At 36.8% G+C, this 24,781-nt stretch overlaps 1 protein-coding gene across 1 annotated transcript; it reads left to right on the plus strand.

The window, feature by feature from the left end:
• The first annotated feature begins 7,241 nt into the window (after nucleotides 1-7,241).
• On the plus strand, nucleotides 7,242-24,231 carry cyth4b (cytohesin 4b). Its single transcript, XM_034299963.2, has 13 exons — nucleotides 7,242-7,415; nucleotides 12,673-12,755; nucleotides 14,023-14,087; nucleotides 14,391-14,457; nucleotides 16,282-16,400; nucleotides 17,192-17,272; nucleotides 17,941-18,053; nucleotides 18,209-18,357; nucleotides 18,841-18,952; nucleotides 19,327-19,403; nucleotides 19,503-19,574; nucleotides 20,715-20,875; nucleotides 22,236-24,231. The coding sequence occupies exons 1-13, from the start codon at nucleotides 7,397-7,399 to the stop codon at nucleotides 22,315-22,317; spliced, it is 1,200 nt and encodes a 399-aa protein (XP_034155854.1). The 5' UTR covers nucleotides 7,242-7,396; the 3' UTR covers nucleotides 22,318-24,231.
• The last annotated feature ends 550 nt before the right edge of the window (nucleotides 24,232-24,781 follow it).

Consider the following 24,781-nt stretch of genomic DNA (forward strand, 5'->3'; position numbering starts at 1 on the left):
TGATATCTGTCCAACCTGAATGCATGTTCCTGACTCTTTATGGTTCTAAATGGTTCTGTATGCAGAAATATCACTATAATCCTTGGCTGATATTTTGAGGTCTGTCCTTTGTGTGCTTGCACAAATCTGTATATCACTTCTTGATAGCAAAAATGCCCTTTAATAGTAATTATATGCTTTGAGTGTGTGTAAGTATGTGTGTGAGCTGTGTGTCACATTTTCTGTTCACTGAAACTGGTCAGAAGTTTGAAAAAACTTTACCTGTTTTTTTGTAGACTTTCATGTAGTCTTCTGCTGTTGTAGCCCATCTGCCTCAAGGTTCGATATGATGTGCATTATGAGATGCTTTCCTGCTCACCACAATTGTAAAGAGTGGTTATTTGAGTTGATTTGAGATTTCCTCTCTGACCTCTCTCACCAACAAGGCGTTTCCATTCACAGAACTGACTTTCCCTGGATGTTTTTCGCACCATGCTGTATAAACCTTATAGACTTATTTTGATTAGATAATTGCGTGAATGAGCAGGTGTACAGGAGATCTTATTAAAGTGGCCCGTCAGTATCCATCTTCTGTTAGCAAAATCATTTTAATAAAGATTTACTTTTCTTTATAACAGCTAATTAGATAAGAAAAAAGCTCAAATCAGCAAGTACCTTTAACATCTAAAGTGTCTCTGACTTGCAAGCTGTTGAAAATGTCACAGCAAAGGTTTATCTTTATTCTTCAACACTTCCAAAATGCCACATTATACTTTAATGATTTTGTAGGTCACTGTAGAGTAATCTTTATTCTAAACTTTGGTCATCAGGAAGCTGAGTACAGAGCCCTGGAGAGGCCACGAAAAGTTTTATTTCTCTTCGGCAGAGCTGGACAGTCCACTGGGTCAAGATGCCGTGGCTTGCAACTGGCCTCACTACTTATGTGCCTTTCCTTCTCTAGCACTAATTACTGCCATGCTGTACAGAGCGCAGCAACTAGGCCACACAGCTTGTAGCACTAAGAATTATTGGAAATACTGTGCCATACTTCACTAGGTGACTGTTGGAAGCTCTTGGCATGCGTGCACACATGCTTTAGGAGGCACCCAAGTGGATGTCAGTGTTCAAAGTTCACAGTAGGACACATAACTAGCAATTTTCACTGCCCTATGCTCCCTGGGTCCTATGGTTCAGCTGCTAATTGGGATATTCTTCCTAGTAAGAACATTAAATAGGTATGATTTCTTCCATTTTGGACCAAAGAACATTCAAATAGCAGTACACAGTAAGATAGGTGCATTATATGGAGGTGTTGGAGTCCAGGGCACAATGGACTCTAGTCCATATGGAGTCCAGGACACAATATAAATCTACAGTTCTTTGTTCTTTGACTCCAGACAGTCAACCCCGTAGTAACATGTCTGCCTTTATTTCTCACCAGAAATAAAGGTTTCTGAGAGAGGTAGGATTGAAAATGCAATCAGGTTAATACTGGCTCTCCACAGCTACTTGAATTCGTGCAGTGTCTCCTTCTTCACACCACACAAGAAATCTCTCATGTCTTCTCAGGCATTTACACTTTCTCGACCCTAAAAAGAGGCTTGAGATGAACTGCAAGTTGCCGCCGTTTCAACCTATTCGCCGTTACCATGGCGACTGCGCAAAACTATTATAAGAGAAAATGCACAAAAAGCTTGCAAAAATAACGTGATCTGAGCCGCATTGTTTGGGATGACATAAGTGACTGGCTCAAACAGTTGACTGAGTCGAGGTTGCCTGTGGGGAACTGATTGCAAATGTTGATCGTAATTTAAAAAAAAAAAAAAAAAAAAAAGAGAGACTTCGATAGTTCCTGAAATTTTTCCAACTCATAAATCTTATATGCTTGCATGAAATGCCTTTTCACATGAGAGCAGATGTGGAAAAGCGGGGCACATTTTCTAATCAGTGCCTGTATTTATTAGGCGGCTGTTTTCATAAAAGACCAAGTCAATCGTTTTGAACCTTTTTAGCATTCAGGCTATTTGCTTGTTTATGAAATAAAACCCTGGTGATTAAAATAAATAGGCATCAAAATAATACAACTGAATAAATGAAAATACAATTATTTTTGCAGGATTTTGCCTTCTTGATCATTACTGAAAGCTTTTACACCCTCAGTCTCACAAGGGGCCTGACATTAGATTGAGAAATAAACAAGGTTAAGGTCTTTTTTCAACTTCTCCGTGTTGGCATTGTTGAGATTGGGTTGTGGGGTAGGGGGGTGTTAACCGGAGTGGCTGTGAGTGTTGATTTGGTGGTGCAGGATGACTCATGACCAATCATGACAGCCTAAAAAAAAATTCTAGAGGCAACTTTCTAAAGTGAATCTTTAGAACAAACCTATAATAGACGGCTGAGGTCAGCAAGACTTGAATGAAGTTGAGCAAACTAACTATGTACACCAATTTTCAAGGAGAGAACAGAAAGAAGTAGTCTGGTGTAAAAAATCAGTCCCCCAGCACAGATGAATATCAATATGCTCCAATACGCTCCTAAAAAAGACACTGCCACCTTACTTTTTAAATTGCTTCATTAAAAATCAATCTTTCAGATGTGTACATTTTTGGATCATGGATTTATTGAAATTGAAGTTATAACTTTAGAGGCATCTGGGACAATTATGATGAAACATTAACAACCTAGCTAGCTAGATAACAGTGTAGATTAAACTTGCTAATCACATCCTTTCTTATCAGGGAAAGGACTGAAAACTATGGACTAAAAGATTCATTATTGATTGTAACCTGCATTCAAATGTAGTGTGTTTCTTTAAAAAAGAAATTCAGCTGTATTTGATAAAGCAAGTGTGTTTTTTTGTCACCATTGCCACAATGTGCGAGACGATCCCAGAGGAGTGGTAATATATATTTACCTGTCTTTCTGTAGCCCCTCCCCCACTCGTAAACAAAACATTCATATACCAAGGATGGGGCAGAGTGATTCCTGCCCCAAAGGGTTGTTATTTGTGCTTGTAGCTCGTAATTCCAATTTTTGACCACTAGGTGCAATAATAAGTCTATATCACTAAATAAGGCAGTGACCACACTGCCCCATGATTGCAAAACATCTTGAAAGGTGACCAAATAAATGGAACGTTGGCTTATATTTGTGAAATAGCAACATGTATACTTATCGTTGGTCACTCAAAAGAGGTACCTAGAATTTCAATGAAATTTAAAATATATGGAGATGTTAATGAGGACTTTATGAAGATGGCTGATAGATATGGTTGGACTCCACCCCACCTGCTCCTATGGACAAGGTGGCACTCGCTTTTTTAAAGATAAAGAAGCTTCTTGTTGGTAACCTACTACTGCCATTTTCCTCACAGTCCCAATATTCAAAGTGCAACACAGTGTAATGGCATTTATCTCACTCGATGTCTCTTTGCCCTTCAGATGTCTGTGAGAATCCCAGCCCAACTAATTGCCTCTCATTTATCCCCACCCACATTTCCTGACATAAATAAATGACATTCTGTGGGTCACTACACATGAATAAATTATGATTTTTTTATTTATTTTTTATGATGCCTTACTGATCATTACTGAAAATAATCAGATCCTCAGCTATATGATTGACATAAAGAGGTTGACATTATTAAGGGTGGCTATAAATGGGCTAGCAGGACGTTTCATTTTTGGCATCCAGATCAGATTATTTGCTGTTAACAAATATCTTAAAGCAGATTTGTTTGGATTTTTGTAGAATGTAGCACAACAGCACCACCAGTGGTCATAAGAAAAATACATAGAAGAATAGTATGAAGAAGTGAGGCTGGGGCTGATTTCTTTTTAGTCCAGACTGTAGATTCATACAGCATATCAGGTGATTACTCAGAGTGAAACGCCCCGTAGGTTTGATCTCTATTAGGGCTGATGTTTTCCAGTCTGCTTCGTTGGTGTAGCTGTATCTGTAACACATCATTTTTTCCCAAAATTTGGAGGAGAAACTAAAAGTAGACAGATTAAGCACACATTGTTCAGTCACAGTACAAATTACAAAAAAAGGACAGAGAAAATGGTTACAAGTTTTTTTTTATTCAGAATAAACACAGCATGAACCCAATAGAGCATTATGTACTTGCAGCACTTTAGAAAATTAGAAATCTTGAATGCAATCATGAATCATGAAACATGAATACATGTGATTCGCTTTACTCCTGTGGTCTAATTAATTCTCAAGAACAGTAAACAAGGATCCCTTTTCATACATCTCTCCTAACTAGGGCTTGTTTATAAAAAGCTACTTTATGTCATTGATTTCACACAGATTTAAGCTCTGTGGAGAGAAGCATATGCACTATGCATGCAATTTTATTTCCTCTTTTTCAATGGTTTTGAAACTCTCTTGCAAGAGCATTTACTTCTGATTGAGTTTTATATCTGTAACCCAGGCCTTTCGTGGTTTTTAGAAGGAGTCTTAAAATAGCATGCACGAGTGCAGGAAGAAAAGTGTGCACTTACACTGAGAGCGTAGCTTACTTGAGGTTGTTTAAAGATGACAAACAGGACCTTTTTTTGGAACCTTTTCATGTGGGTAAATGAGCACCTGCTCATGTTCAGATGTGAATTCAGTCTGATTTTAACAAAAACAAACATCTAGACGGAACATTCACTGCTTTCTGAATGTCTCTACAGGGTCTCGAAGATAGGACTACAGCCACATCTACTGGCCAAGAGTGGAACATACGTATATATGTTCTTGCAGTATAATATACACATACAATACACACACTCACACAGTGTTGTGGACTCCAGTCACATGACTTGAGTCACAAATTTGCTGACTTTCGGCTCAACTTGACATAATCAAAGAAGACTTGCGACTTGACTTTGACATCAGTGACTTATGACTTTACTTGGACTCGAGTCCTTAGAAAGACTTGATATATTTTCAAAGCCAAAGAAGAAGTTATACTATTCTTCTTCCAAACTACCAATACATTTTCAGCAAATCAGCATCAATCTTCATTTCCAAGGCCAACATTCGACCAATCGAAAGCCAATCAACTTGCACTAGACAAGAACAAAGTTGAAAGAGTGCTCATTCACCCATGACAGAGGCACTTTGTGGTAGCCATGCTCCAAAGATAGTAGCTTTCACCTACAAAGGTTGTGCTGTTTGCATCAACAAAATAGTTACAACATGTACAACCTGTGGTTTAAGAATATCAGATGCAAAAGCAACAAATTCGAATTTTGTTTGGCATATGAAGTTGCTCAAAGCAAATCCCAAAGGCAAAACCAAATTGAACTGAAATAGATGGGTACTCTTAGTGAAAACAGTCTACACCTCATCTCATGTTAAATTGAACAGAAATATTCAGTTTTTATAGCCAAATGTATGCATATCTCAAATACCCATGTAGTACATATAGTACTAAATACCCATGTAGTACATATAGTACTAAATACCCATATAGTACATATAGTACATACTTGTCTAGAAAGTGATGATCACCAATTTTAAAAAGACTACATGATTTGTGTAAATGTACTATACTAATTTTGACTCTGGCCCTAAATTTAATTACAAAGTACATTATGACTTGTTTATTACTCAAAATGTAAAGGTAAGGACTTGTAACTTATCAGTTTTGACCTGGGACTTGAATGCCAAGACTTGAGACTTCATGATAATGACTTGATCCCATGTCTGCACTCATACATATCAAATTTTCTGGACCAATCATAGCATTTAAACGTTAAATGACCCTTGTCTAAAGTTCTAAATAAATACCAGAGACTTAAATGAATCCACATTGTCCTCAATATCAGTAAAGCCTTTGATACAGTTGAAAATAAGATTTTACACCCTGGCTCTAGTTGCACAGATTTAGATCATAAAAAAAAAAATCTGGCTAACTAGCTGTAGATGCTATGTAGAAGTCACAGGTCATCATATATAATCATGTGGTGTCCCTCAAGGATCCATAGATGACAAAGGTCAGACTGGTTCAAGCTAACAGGAAAGCTATGGAAATGAAATTAATCACTCTTTGCAACCATGGTGAGCAGAACAGCATCTCATAATGCACAGCATGTTGAACCGTGAGGCAGATGGGCTACAACAGCAGAAAACCACATCGGGATCCACTTCAATCAGCCTAGAACAGGAATCTGAGGCTTCAGTGGACACAGCTGAAGATTGGAAAAAGGCAACCAGGCAATACCCAGTTTTTTTTTTAATTTATGGAGTGTTCTGCTGCTGCCACATGATTGGTTGGTAACACTTCCTATTAAAGTGGATGGTGAATGTGTCTCTGTGTGTAACTTCACCACCAGTAGATGGCAAACTAATCTAAACTAATCTTAATCTGCAAAATGCAATTAAGATTTAACAAGTGGTTATGTGAATACAACACATCTTTTTAAAACTCATCTTTCTGAAACTGTAACCACATTTCTCCTCCTCCTCCTCCTCCTCCTCACCATCATCATCATCATCATCAGGATATTTCATCATGTATGTAAAGAATAAAACACAACAGTGAGTGCTGTTATAGAAAACTAATCAATGACCCGGTGGTGTGATGTAGAGTTACTGTTATCACCCAGAAGTTCATTATTTTCTACTAACTGCATGACCCAAAGTGTTCTATTCCTCTTACACTTCAACATGTTGCCAATACTGCCATTTTTATTATTAAAAAAAAATACTTTTTTTAATCCATTCATAGTTACGTTTAATGCTGCGAAACAAGTTATCTCTTACATTATAGCAGCTATACACAGCCATCCTCTCCTCAGCTTCTCTCTTGACATTAATAAGACAAAAAATGCAGCTTACCATGTCAAACAAAGACTACATTTATTTAAGATTTATTTAAGATATTAAGATATTTAATTTTAGGAAAACAGTGACATTTTCTTTTAGAGAAATATGTCCTCTAAATATTAATATTTTGTGTGCATGATGTTGTTGATGATGCTTAAAAATATAATGTAATTTTGATTCAAAAAATACTCTAGATATTCAGCTACTAGTGACGTGTCCATTGAGAACAATAACGTCACCCTTGGGTGAGGAATGCAGTCATTATTAGGGTTGCCAGAAAACTGATTTCAGTTCATTCTCAATCATAATAAGAGGACACTAGATATAATCCACACTAGATAATGTAATTGTGGTTCATACTGGTTGCTTGGGTGGACTTTATAATACAACTCGACTTGAAAAGTTTCAATCTGGCAACCCGATCTGTCCACCATAGAGGAACTAACAGACAGGCGTTTGCGGCAGTAATTCTCACCCTCAGAGATGACTGAAGCATGCAATGTCTCGGTGTATCTCTAACAACCCAGAGGATCTGAAATCGGAGTGCTAGGACCTAGTTTATAGACGTTTTATAGAAGAGAGCAGTGGGCTGAAAATGGACAGCTGTCAACTGAGTGAGTAAAAGTTTCAGTCTTTGTTTGAGATGGTGGTCATGTTTGTAGAGCTAAAACAGGAAATTGATACTGCAAGGTTGGTCCACCATAATGGTCTCAATCAGTGGAAAAGCTTGAGTAGGTTCCATTAATCACAGATTTCCACTGATCATGACTTCTTCTCAACTGATCACACCATCAGGGTCCTGGAGACCCCATGAACCACTGGATTCAGTACATGAAGGATTTGGTAAAGCGCTTGACTTGTATTAGGTTTGTATTAGGCACAGAATTGTGAACTACACGTCCAAGAGCTATTAAAATGGATGGCGGTGAGCTTCCAGTTTATTAAGTAATAGATACCTAATTATCTAATTAACTGGCAAATTTGTCTAGACTGTAGATGTTTAAGTGATGAAATTGTAGTCAGTCAGTATAATGCTTAATATAAACATAATACTCTGTCATACATACTTGATATACAGTTGAGTGCAATGGTTTCTGTGGAAAAAAAAGAGAAAATTGTCCACAATTTGTCTAAAAAATACAAGATATGTATCCTGATAACAATACGACAAATCTTGCAGACCTGCTACAGTTCGACATCTGGACGATTTCTAACAGGATATGCAAAAATGTTGGAGGTAGAAATAAAGGCAAAGGTTATTGGAGCATAGAAGTTACTAGAGAATATCTGTATTTCACATCCAGAAAGGCAGATGCAAGAAAGGCAGATTTTTTTTTTTTTTTTTTTTTTACCTTTCTCAGTGCAGCATGTCTCTTTAGAAAATTTGAATACAAAATAAAAAATTAAGTAAAAAATATTTTTGTGTCAGATTCCAATGAATGCCTTAGCCTTTTTAAAATTTTTTAATTGAAGATTTTTTTTAATTTTAAAAAATATTTTCAATCATTTTTGGTCGTCAACATTAAACCTTTTAGACATGAATGTTAAAACGTTTTGTTAATCAACACTTTGGAAGATTTTTTTTTCTGGTATAAAGTTTTTTTTTTATTCATGGACTTCCTACACGTAGTCAATCCATTTATTTTTTAATATGTGATGTTTTTAATCAAATTTTAATCACACATCTAAATAAGCTAGATATATTTTTAAAATAATTTATGCATGAAGGTGTTAATGTGTAATAATACTTGTGATAGTGAAGGTAAAGCTGAAAATTCAAACTTATACTATTTTTTTTAGTTGTTTTCATTTTGTCATAAGAGTGTACAAACTTTTGCACTCAGATTTTTTGATTTTCCAGGAAAAAAATGGTTCCTCACTGGTTCTTTGGAGAGTTAAGGTAAAGCTATGCAATATAACCCTCTCTGATAGGAAAACTCTCTCTTGTAGGGTTATACACAGAACCTTCAAGTGTTCTACCAGAGAGACAGGGCATTTTTTTTTCCTAATAATGCACTTGCCAATACAAAGCAAACGGTTCGGGTGAATTTGGTGGTACATTGTCACACTTGGGTAGCATTGCCACTTCATAGCTCCAGAGTCCCCTGGTTTGATCAAGAGCCTAGGTTATTGTCTGTGCAGAGTTGAACGGGTTGTGTCCACATTCGTTTCCTCTGGGTTCGCTGGTTTCCTTCAACTTGTTGGACTGGCGACTCTAAATTGCTTGTAGGTGTGAATGAGTGTATGAATGTGTGTGTACAATGAACTGGCGTCGCATCCAGGGTGTATTCCTGCCCCACACCCAGTGGTCCTGGGATAGGCTTCAGATCCACCGCAACCCTGACCAGGATTGCTGCCGTGATAGAGACAGGGGAGAGTTTTTTTAAAACCACAGAACCACTTGCTTTTGATGGCGTGGTGCCTCAGAGCTTGAGATTCTGAACTAGTGATCAGCTCAAATCCCAGATTTGCCAAGGAACCACTGGACTCATGGACTATTGAGTGAGTGCTGTACCCTCAAATGTTCTGCTGGAATTGTATCGCAAGATACAAGATCTCAAGTTGCTTTAGATAAAACACCTGTCAGATATACTACTTGAAGGGATTTGAACCACTGACCTTATAGGAATAGTATCCTCCCTGTGGAGGACAGTATCCTACTCTAAGATGTTTGCTAAGTCTGATTATTATCTGATAAGGTCTATGTAAGCATTGTATGCATTATGACATGGTCTTTCACACTCCCCAAAAAAGGGGTACTACACCATACCATTCCTTGTTGCTGGGGTGGTACCATCAAGCATACACCTTTTGTACCTTTTGTATGTAGCTTTTACTTAGATCCACTGTGTACCTTATAAAGATGTACTCTAAAAGGTAGTAATGGTCCACTCTTTTATACACAATCATATACACATATCCAGAACAATACATATTGAAGGTAAAAAGGTAAGGGTACTTTCACAATGACAAGGTAAGGTATAGATAAGTACCCATTTTTTGAGTGCGGAGATCAGAATGACCAATAAGGAGACAAACTAGCATCTAGAGCAGGGGTATTCAACTAAAATTCCTTGCTTACAAAGGTCCGGATAAGCAACTAAACACGATTCAAAAGACGAGATTTGAATTTTAAGTGAAGTGAAGAATAAACACAGAATTCTCTATCCATTCTGTTTCCATTTCCGACTTTTTTTTAAACAAGCAATGATGTTAGTTTACACACTTCAGCTAAATAATTTAGATAAATCAATGTGATTGGCTGAAACAAGCCACAACAAAAAAATCTGCTACAGAAGACACAATGGTTCATGTTTTGAAAACTAGAATCATTGAACAACTTTAAGTTTATTGGCCAGTATTCAGATGAAATACTTTGCTGGACTCAGCTACAATACTCCGCTGAAACACTTTGCTGGATCCACCAGTTGAAGCTCTCTAATTTTGCGCATCATCATCTGATAAAGAATCTCAGGTAAAGCTCAGGTACAGATAAAGGAAAAAACTGCAGAATCTCAAAATGGCTTGCACTTGTGTGTCCTGTCTCCTGCATTCTGGATTTCCTAGCATGAATAACCTACTGTAGATCTTTTGCCACTGTTTTGTGGTCACTGGCATTATGATAATCCAGTTTCTAAGTATATTGACAGAGTGGTGAAAAAATAGCAAGTGTGTAAATAATGCAAATTATAATCTTAAAAATATTTGCTCCAACAATTATTTCTGTAGAGGTATGCTGATGTTGATTTTCTCCACAGTTTTTTTCCCCACGTTTTTTATTTTTTTTTTAAAAAACATTTATTTATATATTTATTTATTTTTTTCAAACTGTTCAGGCTCGCCTCTTCGTCCGCCCCCAAGACACCTTGACAACATTTAGACCAGACATAACCACTACCGTTTCCTGTTTCACATTGTGATTACCAGCTACTTTGGTCTACAAATAGCACAGATGCAGTATGACTATGTAGAAGATTCAAGAAGTGCATTTAGTCAATTTTCTGCTGCCACATTTTTCAGCTGTATTCCTAGTCATGTTTTACATCTTCAAGAACACTGGCATGTCCAGTAACATAACTGGCTACATTAGAAGACAAACTATAGTGGACATACCAGCCAATCAGAAGCTGGTGCTGTTACATGGCAAGCTAAATGCTTAATAATTGCACTATTTGTTCATAAATAGCAGGAGCGTCAAACTTTGGTCCTGGACATTTCCAGAGATTTGCCATTTCCCTTTTCTAACACCAAATTCAGCCAATAATGGCTGGTGTTTTAAATGAGGTTGAATGGTAACCTTTGCAGTACCAAGGCTCTCGGGACTTACCATTCTGCTTAGCAACAACATTTATGTGTGTGTTTGTGTGTGTGTGTGTGTGTGTGTGTGTGTGTTTTTCAAGTTGGTACATCAAAAAATATGCCATCTTGCTAGGTAATTCTGACTTAAGGATTGCACAACAGTCATATGTTTTTCCCAGTAAGTGCTGATATAGTGCCTATAGGAAGCATCACCACAAGAAAACAAGCTGTTTTTCTTCCTGAAAGTGAGAAAAAATGTGAATTTTTTTTTTGAGAAGTGTTACAGACACTTCTCCACCCTTTACATACACACCCAAAACGTCAGACCACATGCAAACATCTAAGCATGCTGAATACAGGAAGAGAAAAACATGTATTTGTATATTTTGTAGATGACTCATTGACTGTTTTCAGATATGTGAAGCTCCATGATTTTTGAAACTGCTCATTTTTTGTTTTATGGTTCTCTTGTGCCAAAAATGATTAAATTGTAACTCCAAGATTCCAGTGTAGATCTAGTCCAAAATCATAATTCAGCCATATGAGAGACCTGGAAAATTCCAGATAACATTTTTATGCCCACATTTGCTAAAACAGTGGTGAGAGAAATGGCTCAGTGGTTAGTGGTTAAGTTTCTGTGGTTGTAAATGAAAAAATGTAAGGATTTCCATCAAGCTATGCTGAGGCCTTAATACAGCATTGCTCTAATACAGTACCATTTTCTATAGCTAACTATTTATCTGTAGACTTGCTATATAGCTATAGCTATATACCTTGCACAGAGACTTATAAAGTGGATGCTTCACATAAACAGCCTTTCAAAAAGCGTGTATAATTGTTGATAGGGTGAACTTTTCTGGGTTGAGACAGGTTTTTTTTTTTTTTTTTTTTCTAGCTAATGTTATTTACCATTTTTGGAAGGAGTCTCCAGTGGTAGTCCTTTATAACAGTCAGAGGTAAAGCTGTAACTTTAAGATTTTCTGACATGGGAAAGTCTCCAGGATGGAGGATATTGTGGTTTCTTCAAAAGAGGAAGAAAACAGAGTCTGGTGAGGGAATGACTGTTTATAGCCAAATTTTTTGCTATAGTATTAAAATTTTGTCTTTCTTAAAAAAAAAAGTGCAATTCTAAGAGGGAAAAAATACTACCTCAAACACACATGTAAAATAAAGTCTTCTACGGTCCTTTTGGGTCTGTAAATATACTATGTGTGTGACATAGTGTATTTCTGATACTGATACCAATGCGAACGTTTTAACCAAAAAGCAAGCAATTTTTAAAATTAAAGTTATTAAATCACAAATTCATTTATAGTATGTACTGCAGCTTGATTAATGATTGCCATGTCACAAAACTGAAACAAGTTGAGAAGTATTAATCCACCCGTAGCTTACAGTTTCAGTGTGACATCCAGTTTCCCAAATCATTTTTTGTCAGTTAGGTCACTAAGATGACATCAGAGCTCATTTTAGTTTCTGGATCACACCTTGGATGCTTAGCAGTGAATATAATATTAGCTATAAGGCATATGAGGTAATGTATTTGTTTCGCTCTGTGTGTTCGTATCTTAGTGTCTCCTGATTTCTCCTCGGAGGAACGGCTTGAGATTGAAAACCTCAAGCTGCACAAGCAGGACCTCCTGGATGACATTCAGGTACTCGTAAATGACTGCTTCATGCTACACTTAAATTTTTAAATGTTTAGGTGTTTAATGTCTTGTGGCTTTACTGTTTGCTGGTGCAACTGTTTTAAGCATAACCAATTACATTGTAGACCAGAAATCACATGAAGAGAGAATTTGCTACCAATACTTTGGCTTCTTTCATACTTTTTTTTTCTGAGTTGCAGAGTTACACTGAACATTCACTAATAATTTGCTGTTCAAATGAATAAGAATACATTATTCAGATTGAATAGTGTTCTAAACAGATAGAAATACAGACATGAATAGGAGACGCACTTTTATATATATATTTTTTAAATTGAATGCCTGCCAGAAAAGTTCACGTGGCATCTGGTTGAGACTAGAGTTGTGCATCAAGGGTGGCAACACTTAAGTCATCCGAGTCGGGGGTTTTTAATTTTCATGTGTTTTTATTAACAGCATCTCTAGCAACTGCCTGGTCAGGGTTGTGGTGACTTAAAAGAAGCTGCTAGCTTGTTCATATTTTTGGAAATATAATCAACTAAATTCATTAGAAAAATATTGCGGGCATGTACAAACAAAAATAATAACTGTGAGTGAAAAAAAAAAAAAAAAAAACTAGAGATGTGCCTTTTGCCTTGCACATCTCTAGTTGAGACCAATTATGAACTAGAGTGATGTAGCTGAGGTTGAGGAACTGTCAGAGCTAGAGTTCACACACCATGCTGACTGTGGAGGCTTTTCTACAGTACATTTTAAACCTACCAGTTTAGGCCACACCCACTTCGGGTTTAAATCTGAATGCAGATACAAATACAGATGTTTGGAGCATTAAACATATATAGATAATGTCAGTGCATTACACTTTTAGTGTAAAAGTGCGGTTTAACATTTTAGATGATGTTCATAACCAGACTAAATAAGGCCTTTCTGTACTGTGCCTTGCTGTTTCTTTTTCACAGAAAGAAAAAGAAATCTTTAAAATTGAATAAAAATGTAAAGAAAACAGGTTGTTTTGTGCGTTAAATTGGCAACAAAACCTTTATTTTTGTTGACAATGTTGATTTTTTTTTTTTTACTTGCTAGTTTCTTAAAATCTTTGATTTTTTTGTGGGTTTTTTTTTTTTTTTTTTGGTCTGTTAGTTAATTCTCATTTGCTCTGTTGTCACAATAAAAAAATGGATCTTGGTAGCAACAGTGCTGTTTCCATGATGAATCTTGTGTGTGTGAGTGTGTGAGAGATGGTGAGTCAAACTGTGCTGAAACATTTTTGCAGAAGCTGAAGTGGGAGATCGAGAATGTAATGGCCGAAATTCAGGACTTCGAGTCTGCTGAAGAGAAGTGAGTGAACATCCACCCTTCTCTTCCGGGTTTTTTTTTTTGTTTTAAAAAAAAAAAAAGGACAAATCATAAATGTTCACATAGTCTGTCATAAATTCTGTTTGCATGCTTTTTGTTTCTTATGTCCTGTAAAGCTGCTTTGAGACAATGTTCATTGTTAAAAGCGCTATACAAATAAAATTGAAAATTGAAAAATAAATAATTTTTGTTATTAAATTATGCTTCTTTCACTCGTCAGTTTTTGACATAGCTGTAAATATTCTGAAACTGGCTCATTTTCAGTCAGTTTTTTTTTAATTACAGCAAAGTACTCGAGAGAGGGAAGCAGATATCAAGTGGCAAGAAGAAATTCAACATGGACCCGAAAAAGGTACATTTTTATTACAACCTACTTGACCTTTAGCAAGTATAATTAGATTACCGAATGCTTCAGTGACCTTGAAGTACAGAATAAAGCAAATGTTACCTCCATTGGGTCTGCAGGGCAAACAAGAGAAATGTTCAGCTTTCAGCTTTCACTAGATGCCTTTTTGATGATTATCTGAAGTTGCTGTCTTGTTCACTCTTAAACGAAAAAGGTCACTCACAAAGGCTTAAAACCACTTTCTTTCCACTCAGATTGGTTTAGAAGTAACCTGTGTGACTCAGAAAGGTTTATAGTTTGGCCTCAGGGCAGTGAGTAGTTGTGCACCTTCTGCCCCCATGCCTGGGACATGTAGCCATGGCAAAAGAGCGGCGTTGATATTTAAACGTGGTCTTGCTTTACAGCAGAGGTAATAGTAGCTTAAGAGCAAAAGGTAGCATCTGAAAGACAGAAACAGAAGAGCCACCTCTTATGGTGTTTTTTTTTTTTAATGGTGCTGTGGTTTTTCATTTTGAACAAGTGTGGTTTTAAAAGGATGACTTTCGCAGCAACGCTAAGTCTGGCAAGCAGAAACAAACAAAACATTGTCTTGTTATGATTCAGTGAGTTGAAAATAATTCAAAATTTAAGCCACAGCATGCACTGCTTTTTAGAATCCTTCATTAGTTCTTCATATAGAGTTTCTGAGCTTCTTGTTATTTTTGGAAACAAAGCCAGTGTTGTATCACATCAAGCGACAGCCTGTGACAGCCTGTCTGTCTTACTATGCATTCGTAACAAATTGCCAAAGCCAAAGACAATGCAGCAAATTTTCTAGACTTTTAAGAGACAACAGAATTCTGTGTAATAGCATACACAAACTTCCACTTTTACAGTGTTGATATGCATATATCCAGAGAACAATCAGAGTGAGAGGGGACTAAAGAAGATTTTAGGAAGCATATTAGAATACTCATCATTACATGACTTTACCAAATGCATAATGCTGGAGTTCCTATACTAACATTATTATTATTATTATTATTATTATTATTTTTAAAGCTTAACATGATTCAAGCTCAGCATGATTGCTGGTGCTACTTCATATGATTTCCTAAGCTTGATCATATGATACCAAGTCACTAAACATACAGTAAACTAAACTTAGAATAAACTAAACAGGAAAAATATTGTAGTGTGGGCATCCAGTTCCTTCAGGATCTTCGAATGTGATGTCAGTGAACAACAGTGTAGTTAAATGGTGGAATCAGCATAAATTGTATGCTCAGAGGAAAAATTCCAACTCTGTGGTGCCCAAGACTTTGAAGAGGGGCAGAAATTAGGTAGACCACCACCATCTAACCAGGATAAGCAGAGATGGAGACACAAGACTCTACAGCTTGGGACTCTAGACTTGACTTGGACTCATATTATAGACCTTGTTACCTGACTCATAAACAAGTCATTTTAAGCCCTACAAAATGCTCTGGGCCTTAAAACTGGACCCAGCCTCTACAGCCTGGGAATTTGTACTTGCCTCAGACTCTACTGCTTGGTACTCTAGACTCAACTCAAACTCTACAGCTTTGGACTCTAGACTCAACTTGGCACTACCACATGGAAATTTTGGACTTGACCCAGACCTATGACTTGAGACTCTGATCACAACACAGACTCTATGACTTGAGACTCTGGACTCAATTCAGACTCTAACGCTTGGGACTCTAGATTCGATGCACCAATGACACATTGCGCAGATGTTACAACATCATCATTTTGGTTGTACAACATTACTGTTGTTTTGCAAAAACAAGGTCAGAGCACAACAGGCTCATGTGTCTATTATTGCAGGGGGTCAGTTACCTGGTGGAAAATAAGCTGTTGGAGTTGAAGCCCCAGAGCATTGCTGAGTTCCTCTATAAAGAGGAAGGTCTCAATAAGACTGCTATAGGAGACTTCCTAGGGGAAAGGTAATGCATCAACCTTTTATTACAGTAATCACTAGAAAGGCACTCATAGTATGTTTTAAAATGTTTCCTGGTAAAACTTGTAGCCACATTATTGCCAGCCTCTACTATAAAAGTAACTCTCTATAAATATTGTGATTCCTAAACTTGTTGAACATCAGTCTTAGGTGTGAAATTTAATTGAAAAAGATTTGTATTTTTCAGAAATAATTGATATAGTAAGGGCTGTTATCATCAGTCATCATCATCATCCTTTTCCACATCTAAAAAAGTACATCTACAACTGCAGTATTACTCTGGTCCGGATCTTATTACCTGCTAATAACTTCCTGATCCCAGATGTGACCACAATAGTACTTTGGCAAGATCAAATTTCACACAATTTTTCCCCAAATGTATTTGATTTGCCAAGATGTGTTTGTGTCCAACTTTTTTCTTCTTCAGTTTTGCCCTGGGACTCCAAGGCTAAGTTGATCTAGCCCAAAATCGTTGCTGTAAATACTTGTCCAACTCTTCATTTACTTGCTTCATATGACATTTAGACAAGTCATTGTTTTGAAAAAACTATATTTACAAATTTCAAAGCAGTACTATATTACAATCTGAGTTCCATTACTTGCATCATAGCAGTAAGAACAGATAGAATATTGTTACATTGTTACTAATGACAAGTTTTCTATTGTGTAAAGATTTTAGGATTGTTCATGAACTTTGTGTCTGATATTTTGATTTCTGATATGCACAATATGGTTTGTATGATGTAACCTTGATGCAATCTCTTTAAACCTCCACAGAGAGGAGATACACCTTCAGATCCTAAAAGCTTTTGTGGAACTTCACGAGTTTTCAGACCTCAACCTTGTCCAGGCACTGAGGTTAGGATCAGAATTTGAATAATTTAAATATGTTGGTTAAATACATTTTATACTACACCATTGTTGAATTCTAGATTCTGATTTGTGATTAATTTTCTACAACAACAGCTTGGACACTGGCTACAAGACAAATAACAGATTTATAATAATGCACTTGTTCAAATATTTTATTGTTTCTATAGCAGCTCACACAGATACTTTTATGATGGATTGTAAAAATTGCTGTTAATTGTTAAAATTATTTTTGGAAGGAGTCTCCAAAGTTCAAAGTTTTGTTTCTCTGTAACATGACAAGTAGCATTTTCTTTTTGTCTTATTAACTTCAAAAGACAAAAAAAATGCTGCTGATGGAACGAATTAAAAAAAATGTAAGCATTGGCAAAATTGTTGTGGAAAGAGAAATAAAAGACCAAAGGCCCTGTTGTTACAGGAAAATATTCAACCACTGGATGGTGTGATGTGGCCTGATGCAAAGCAGAGTTACTGTTAGCACACAGACACAGATTATTTTCCAATAACAGCACATCACGAAGTTTTTCATGCCTCTTATACCTCAGCAATGTGCCAAAATTTTACTTATAGAATAGTGACAATATTCATGTGCTGATATAAAGTCTAAACTTATAAATACTTACAAAACTTATATAAAATGGTTCTGTGTCTCTCAGACAATTCCTGTGGAGTTTCCGCCTTCCTGGTGAGGCACAAAAGATTGACCGTATGATGGAGGCCTTTGCCACTCGCTACTGCGAATGCAATCCAGACGTCTTCCAGTCCACTGGTGAGCAAAAGGGCTCTTTTAAATTTATTTTATAGGGAATATGAGTGAGAAAAAAAGCTTCCAAAAGATCCCAACATAAATTTTGCTCTAGAGTTTGTATAGCATAGCAAAGCAAAAAAAAAAAATTGTCATAAATGTATGTAATCTATTTTCAGACACCTGTTACATCCTCTCATTTGCCATCATCATGCTGAACACCAGCCTGCACAACCCCAACGTTAAGGACAAGACCACGCTGGAGCGCTTCATCAGTATGAACAGAGGCATCAACAACGGCGAAGATCTTCCCAATGAGCTTCTCACGGTTAGAGCCAATCACCCAACCAAACTCAGCCCTGACAGGCCACATACAGATTACATCTAAAAGAAATAAGGAAATGAAAATGATTCAATGAGGAAACGGTAAGGGTGGCGGATAACAAGAAGCTTTGACTATCAGAAATACTGCTTTACAAGATCGATCCTGAACTCAGATTACTGTCTGTGGGGAGTTTCACATGTTCTCCCTGCGTCTGATGGGTTTTCTTACACCAGGCTGCCACACGCCACACATATTGACAATCTACAGTATTTGACTATTACTTAGACTATTACTTTTATTTGAATGCTTGCCATCTTTTTTATACATAAACAGCATATTAGTCTCTTTTATTTTCACGATCTTGATATTTTCAGAATGAAACTCACTGAACATTCAGATTACGTATTAACATGAAACTGTGGCATCAGTGAGTTTCTCCATTCCCTCATACAGTATGTTCCTCCTTTCTGTCACCTCTCCCCATAGAAACTGTATGAGAGCATACGGAACGAGCCGTTCAAAATTCCGGAGGATGATGGTAACGATCTGACGCACACTTTCTTCAACCCTGACCGGGAAGGCTGGCTTCTCAAACTAGGTGATTACGTCTGGCTTTTATGTCATCTATTATACTTTAGGAAGAGTAACGAAAGAACTGTTTACAAGAGTGTATAATGCTTAAATTATACCAACCACAGCGCTGTTGAATTCTCAAATCTGATTGGTCATGTTATGCTGTGGTATAAGATAAATAAAACACTTCAGGATGACTGTAATTCTGCAATTTTCCAGGATGACCCTGAAAAATAATCATCAGGGTGGTAACAGTAACTCTACTCAACATCAGGCCACATCAAATCACCCCATTGCTGATCATTTTCCTATAACAGAACGTTTATGTCTTACTTAGCTGTTACATACAGTCGAGTTGTGGTTGACATACTGTGATATATGGCTGTGCTTGGGCTGTAGGAGGAAGAGTAAAGACATGGAAGAGGAGATGGTTTATCTTGACTGATAACTGTCTCTACTATTTCGAATACACCACAGTGAGTAAATTTTCATTTCAATGGTATGGTCTGGTATCTTCATCACCATCTTAATCTTTATTAAAATTCATGAGATCTCATTGAATGTTTGACTTGTAGGACAAAGAACCGAGGGGGATCATTCCTCTAGAGAACCTCTGTGTCAGGGAAGTCAACTACACACGCAAACCGGTGAGCTCACAGGCTATTTGAAAGCACCGATATGTTACAGACAGGCATGCAGTCACTTCTGATTAATTGATAATTAATCACTGAGTAATCGATTGCACTTTGTGGAGTTAAAACTGTAGGCTCAGGAAACTAGGGATGCTTCTGCTTTGTGCAGGAACTTTAGTTATTGCATAACTGTATTTCATGCAATTGTGTGTCTCTGTGTGTGTGCATGGGAAAGTACATAGTTTACGTTTCACCTTTTGAGATCTGTGCATGATGTGTCTTTTGCACGTAAGTCCCCAGTGATTGCACCATAGGAAAAAAAACTCAAAAACCTTGACAACGACAAGTTCTACAAACAGTGACATTACAGCCTCACACTGATTGGTATGAGCCAGTAAGCCCTTATACGATAGGTAGTGTGGTGCAGTGAAGCAGAGTTACTGCTATTCTCCATAAAGTGGATTATTTTGCAATCAACAGGTTCACCAAAATTGGACAGCTGAATATTGGAAAAATATTGATCTTTTTCCAATATTGAGCTGTCAGTTGTGTTGTGTCTGTGCTTACTGTAGCCTCAGAGTCCTGTTCTTGGCAGACAGGTGTGGAAACGGATGTGGTCTTCTGCTGTTGTAGCCTATCAGCCTCAAGCTTTTGTGCCTTCTGAGATGCTTTTCTGCTCACTACAGTTGCAAAGAATGGTTATCTGAGTTACAATAGATAAGATGCTTTGTTGTTATGTAGACAAGCATCAACAAGTCATTAACTGCAGTAATGTACCCACAGAACTGCAGCTCAGTGGGTGGTGTTTTTTCCTACACCATTCTGTGCAAGCTCTAGAGACTATTGTGTGTGAAAATCTCAGCAGGTTCTGAACTACTCAAATCAACCCTTCTGGTACCATCAACAAGCTCAAAGACACTAAGATCTTGCTTTTTCCCCACTCTGATTTTCGATGTAAACATTAACTGTAGATATAGACCTGTATTTGCGTGACTGTATGAATTGTTCTGCTGCCACATGATTGGATGTTTGGATAATTGGATAATTGAGCAGGGATATTGGTGTTCCTAATAAAATGGTCAGTGAGTGTATTTTGTTTTTAAATTAAAAAGCCAGTAATTGTCTAACCATGTACATATGTGCATGTGTTTGCAGTACTGTCTGGAGCTGTATCACCCCAACCCCAACAGTAAGGGACAGAAGATAAAAGCATGCAAGACAGAGACAGACGGACGGGTGGTGGAGGGGAAACATGAGAGCTACATGATCTGTGCTTCAACAGCCGAGGAGAGAGACAACTGGATCGAAGCAATTAGGTCTCATACCACCTCGAATCATTGTCTTATGCCACTACCTTTAAATTGGGTTATGCTCACTGTATTTACCAGAAAACTTCATTTAAATTGCTCTTTTTTGATATTTATGGCTGCAGAATCTGTTGAATCTGTTCATGAGTTATGATACAAAGTTGACGTTTCTTAATATTTCTATGAAAGCCTGATTTGTTGGTGATTATAGTGTACTTTTAGTTATATGTAGCTTTCTGTTAGTAATTTACCATCACATCTGAGGAAAATATTGATAACCCTGATACTTTTAGCTAGCTACGTACATGCTAGCTAGCTAAAAACCTTTGGTTATTATGGTCATATGTCTGTGTACATATGAATATTTGGTTTGTTGATGATTGCTCAGTAATTAGAGTAAAATTTTTAATTGTATGTAGCATTTTTTTAAATAATTTACCAACAAATCTGAGGAAAATATTGATATGCTTGATGCTATTAGCTAGCTGCGATGTATTGCTAGCCTTGTGGTTAGCTAGCTTATTCTCAGTGAAAAGTAAAGTACAAAACAACTTGGTTGAATAATAGAAACCTATTAGTTTACACTTTGTGTATTATAGATGAATAGATAAATATAAAGCAGATAAATATAGTAGGATTCAAAAGTCTGAGCTATCTGCCAATAAAATATGTTTTATTGGCAGAATATGAGTTATCAAAAGAGAATACAAAGTCACTGATCGGTTGATGCTACTTATTCACGGTATTTACTCAATTTAAATGCTTTTTGTGGTTTTTATGACAGGAGTTGTGACACAATTTTTCTGAGTTGTGACACAGTTCTGACATTTCAGAGTATATCTATGAATGGTTGGTGTTGGTGTTTGCCAAGTGTAATTATAGTGTAATTTTAGTTGTATGTAGCCTTTCTTAATAATTTACCAGCACTTCTGAGGAAAATGTAGATTTTTCTGATGTTTTTAGCTAACTACATGCTAGCTAGCTCTCTCTTGAGTTGAATTGTGACACAGTGTTGATGTTTCTCAATATTTCTGTGGAAGTTTGTCTTGTTGGTGATTGCTAAGTGCAGTTTTAATTCTATGTATCCATTCTTTTAGTAATTTACCAGCACATCTGAGGATAATATTGCTATTCCTCTTATTTTTAGGTACAGGTACATGGTAGCTAGCTAAATTGCTAGCCTTGGTTAATAGCTAAGTACGTAAATAGCATCATTAGCCTTTTAGCTTCAGACAAAACTACAGTTGGGTAAAGTTGATGTGTGAAAATCATTTTGTCATTCGTCATTTTGGCTCTGCTATGGATTTGATGAGTGAAATACTGACACATTGATCTGTTTCTATCTATTTTTTTTATTAATAACCCACAGGGCAAGCATCACAAAGGATCCGTTTTATGACCTGGTCTCAGTCAGAAAGAAGAAAGTCATCAAGCAAATAGCACAGGATTGACCACAGCAGAGCACCATGGGATATGGGGTGAAAAGTGACAGACACTGCAGTCTGCGTGTAGCAGAAAGGAATGACTGGACTGAAAGTTTACTCATTACTCACATCACTGTGTATAACCAAACAGGAAGTGAAGAGAAGCAGTCCTTTTCGTCTCTGCTGTTTCTGTGGATCAAAGAGTAGTTTGTAGCGTGACCTTTTTTTTAAGACCTTCAGCCTGTGTTATCTACAGTCTGTTTGAAATTGTCTTAAGAGGTAATTTAAAGGCCTTGGGAAGGCAGTTTTGAGGTCTAAGTATTATCAATGCACTTATATATTATTGGTCTCATGGACCTGCATGGTGTCTTAGGAAATTTTGTAATAATAGCCATAGTCGGACATTTTGAAGAGATTGTTTTCCTTGTGGGAAAAGAAGTCTCCTCAGTGAGATGGTCAGTGTAGGAAGTGTGCTTTTTTCTTTGCAAACACAAGCTAATCTGAAATCTGATAACTTGTTGAAAACTCCAGCACTTAACACCAGCTCATTTAATGGCTCGATGAGTGGATATTACCTCACTTGTCTGTTGTTTTAGATTAAAAATCAAATTCCTAACAAATCAATGTAAATAGGTGTAATGATATAGATTTTATTCAAATTATAACATGTGTAGTAGGCTCCTAACACACAAATTTGAACTGATTTCATCTCTTGCAGCTGGATTCAGAGTTAAGTTAAGCGCACAGTGAGGATGTAATGCAGATATTGTACACATTGGTTTTCAGACCTCGGATGTAACTACTGGTTTAAGTGCTATTCAGAAGTTACACAGATGGGGTGGAGTTTGGCTAAAATAGAGGCGTGTTTCAGTTGTGCCCAATTCTGACCTTGAATTTTAAGCTGAGATTTATGTTTTAGGCTATAAATACATTTAAAAATGTAATGCCATTTGAGGCCAATATTAAATACATATATAACATTAATTAATTAATTAATGCTTAATTAGTGCTTTCACACTTCCACCAGAGCATGTTTTAAATGTAACCCAATGGGAAGCTGCCACCAAAGAGGTGGAATTTGGTCACTTTTAAAAAAGCATTTTTTTGCTCACAGTGAAGATTCCAAAATTGTTCAACTTTTCCCGGCCAATCAGGTCGCAAGTTGAGGGTGCTAGCAAGAAAAACAAACACGGAGGACAAGCTACTAGGGAAAAATGTTCATGTTAAGTGAGTTCTTATAAATAAAACTATGTCATGAATTGCAATGAAACTAAAAATAAAAACGTGTCTATGTTTGGGACATTCACTGGTTTGCGATGCGACGTCCCTCTTTAACTGTGACTGCATACACTCAAGTGAAGCAAAACAACCTCCTTTATTCCATCTTTATTTCTTCTTTGTTGTTACTATTAATAATAATCTAATCTAGATATCAAGCTAGCCTAGTTAGTTAGCTGATACTAGCTAGACCTGGTACGAGCATGTTATGGTTACACATCTCACAAACTGCTTTTTTTTTATCTCAACACAAAACATGCCATGGCAAGCATTTTTTTTTCTTCTAAATTAAAAAGTGTGAAAGCCGCCTGACAGTGTTATATAGTGGACTAAACCTTTAGTGTGCAGGGTCAATAACAGCATACAACCTCCTGTGTTTACTCTTCGTTGTACATATAGGTTATATATTTATTAATATGCGCCATATGTGTTATGTGTATATTATGCCTGAATAAAAATTTGATTATTTATCAGTACACAAAGAATGATAAATAAATGTAAACTTTACTGTACATGTACTATTTTACACAGGGGACGCAGGTCTGATTTGCCTGATATGCATATATTTTTTACTTTATTGTACAATATTTGTGAATATGTGATCGGAGTATTATAATGAATCGCTTGATAATTATTATTAAAGCATTTGTTTTTTTTATTGAATTGGTGTCTGTTTCTATACAAGTTCTATAAAAATGCAGTGAAGTCAATTCGTAAAACGTCACTGTGCAACTTGTCGTGTTTTGCACAAAGGGGAACTGTCACCTTGAGTTCCTTTTCTTTTTGTCACTCACACACACACACACACACGCACACACACACACACACACACACACACACGCACACACACACACACACACACACACACACACTGAGTTGCCAGATTAACACTCTGTGTATATTTGTTTCTAATGGTACTTGATAAGTGTGTTTTATAAACTCAATGCATGTAGACACATTTCCCACACTACATGCATGTTTCCACTCTCTCTCTCTCTCTCTCACACACACACACACCCCAAGCTCATTCTCACAGCAGTTTTATTTTTATCCATGACGCACTTCTCTGTAGCTGCGACCAGTCAGTTTTTGTGTTAGCTCATCTCATGAACATTTCGCCCAAATGTACCTTTTGTATAGTGAAAGTTGCTTGGATAAATAAGCAATGTTTGTGTAGCTAACATCCTGTGGTGTTTCTGAAATTTTGCAGTTT

This window comes from Pangasianodon hypophthalmus, chromosome 2 (assembly GCF_027358585.1).
Source record: "Pangasianodon hypophthalmus isolate fPanHyp1 chromosome 2, fPanHyp1.pri, whole genome shotgun sequence".
Classification (NCBI taxonomy): Eukaryota; Metazoa; Chordata; class Actinopteri; order Siluriformes; family Pangasiidae; genus Pangasianodon; species Pangasianodon hypophthalmus.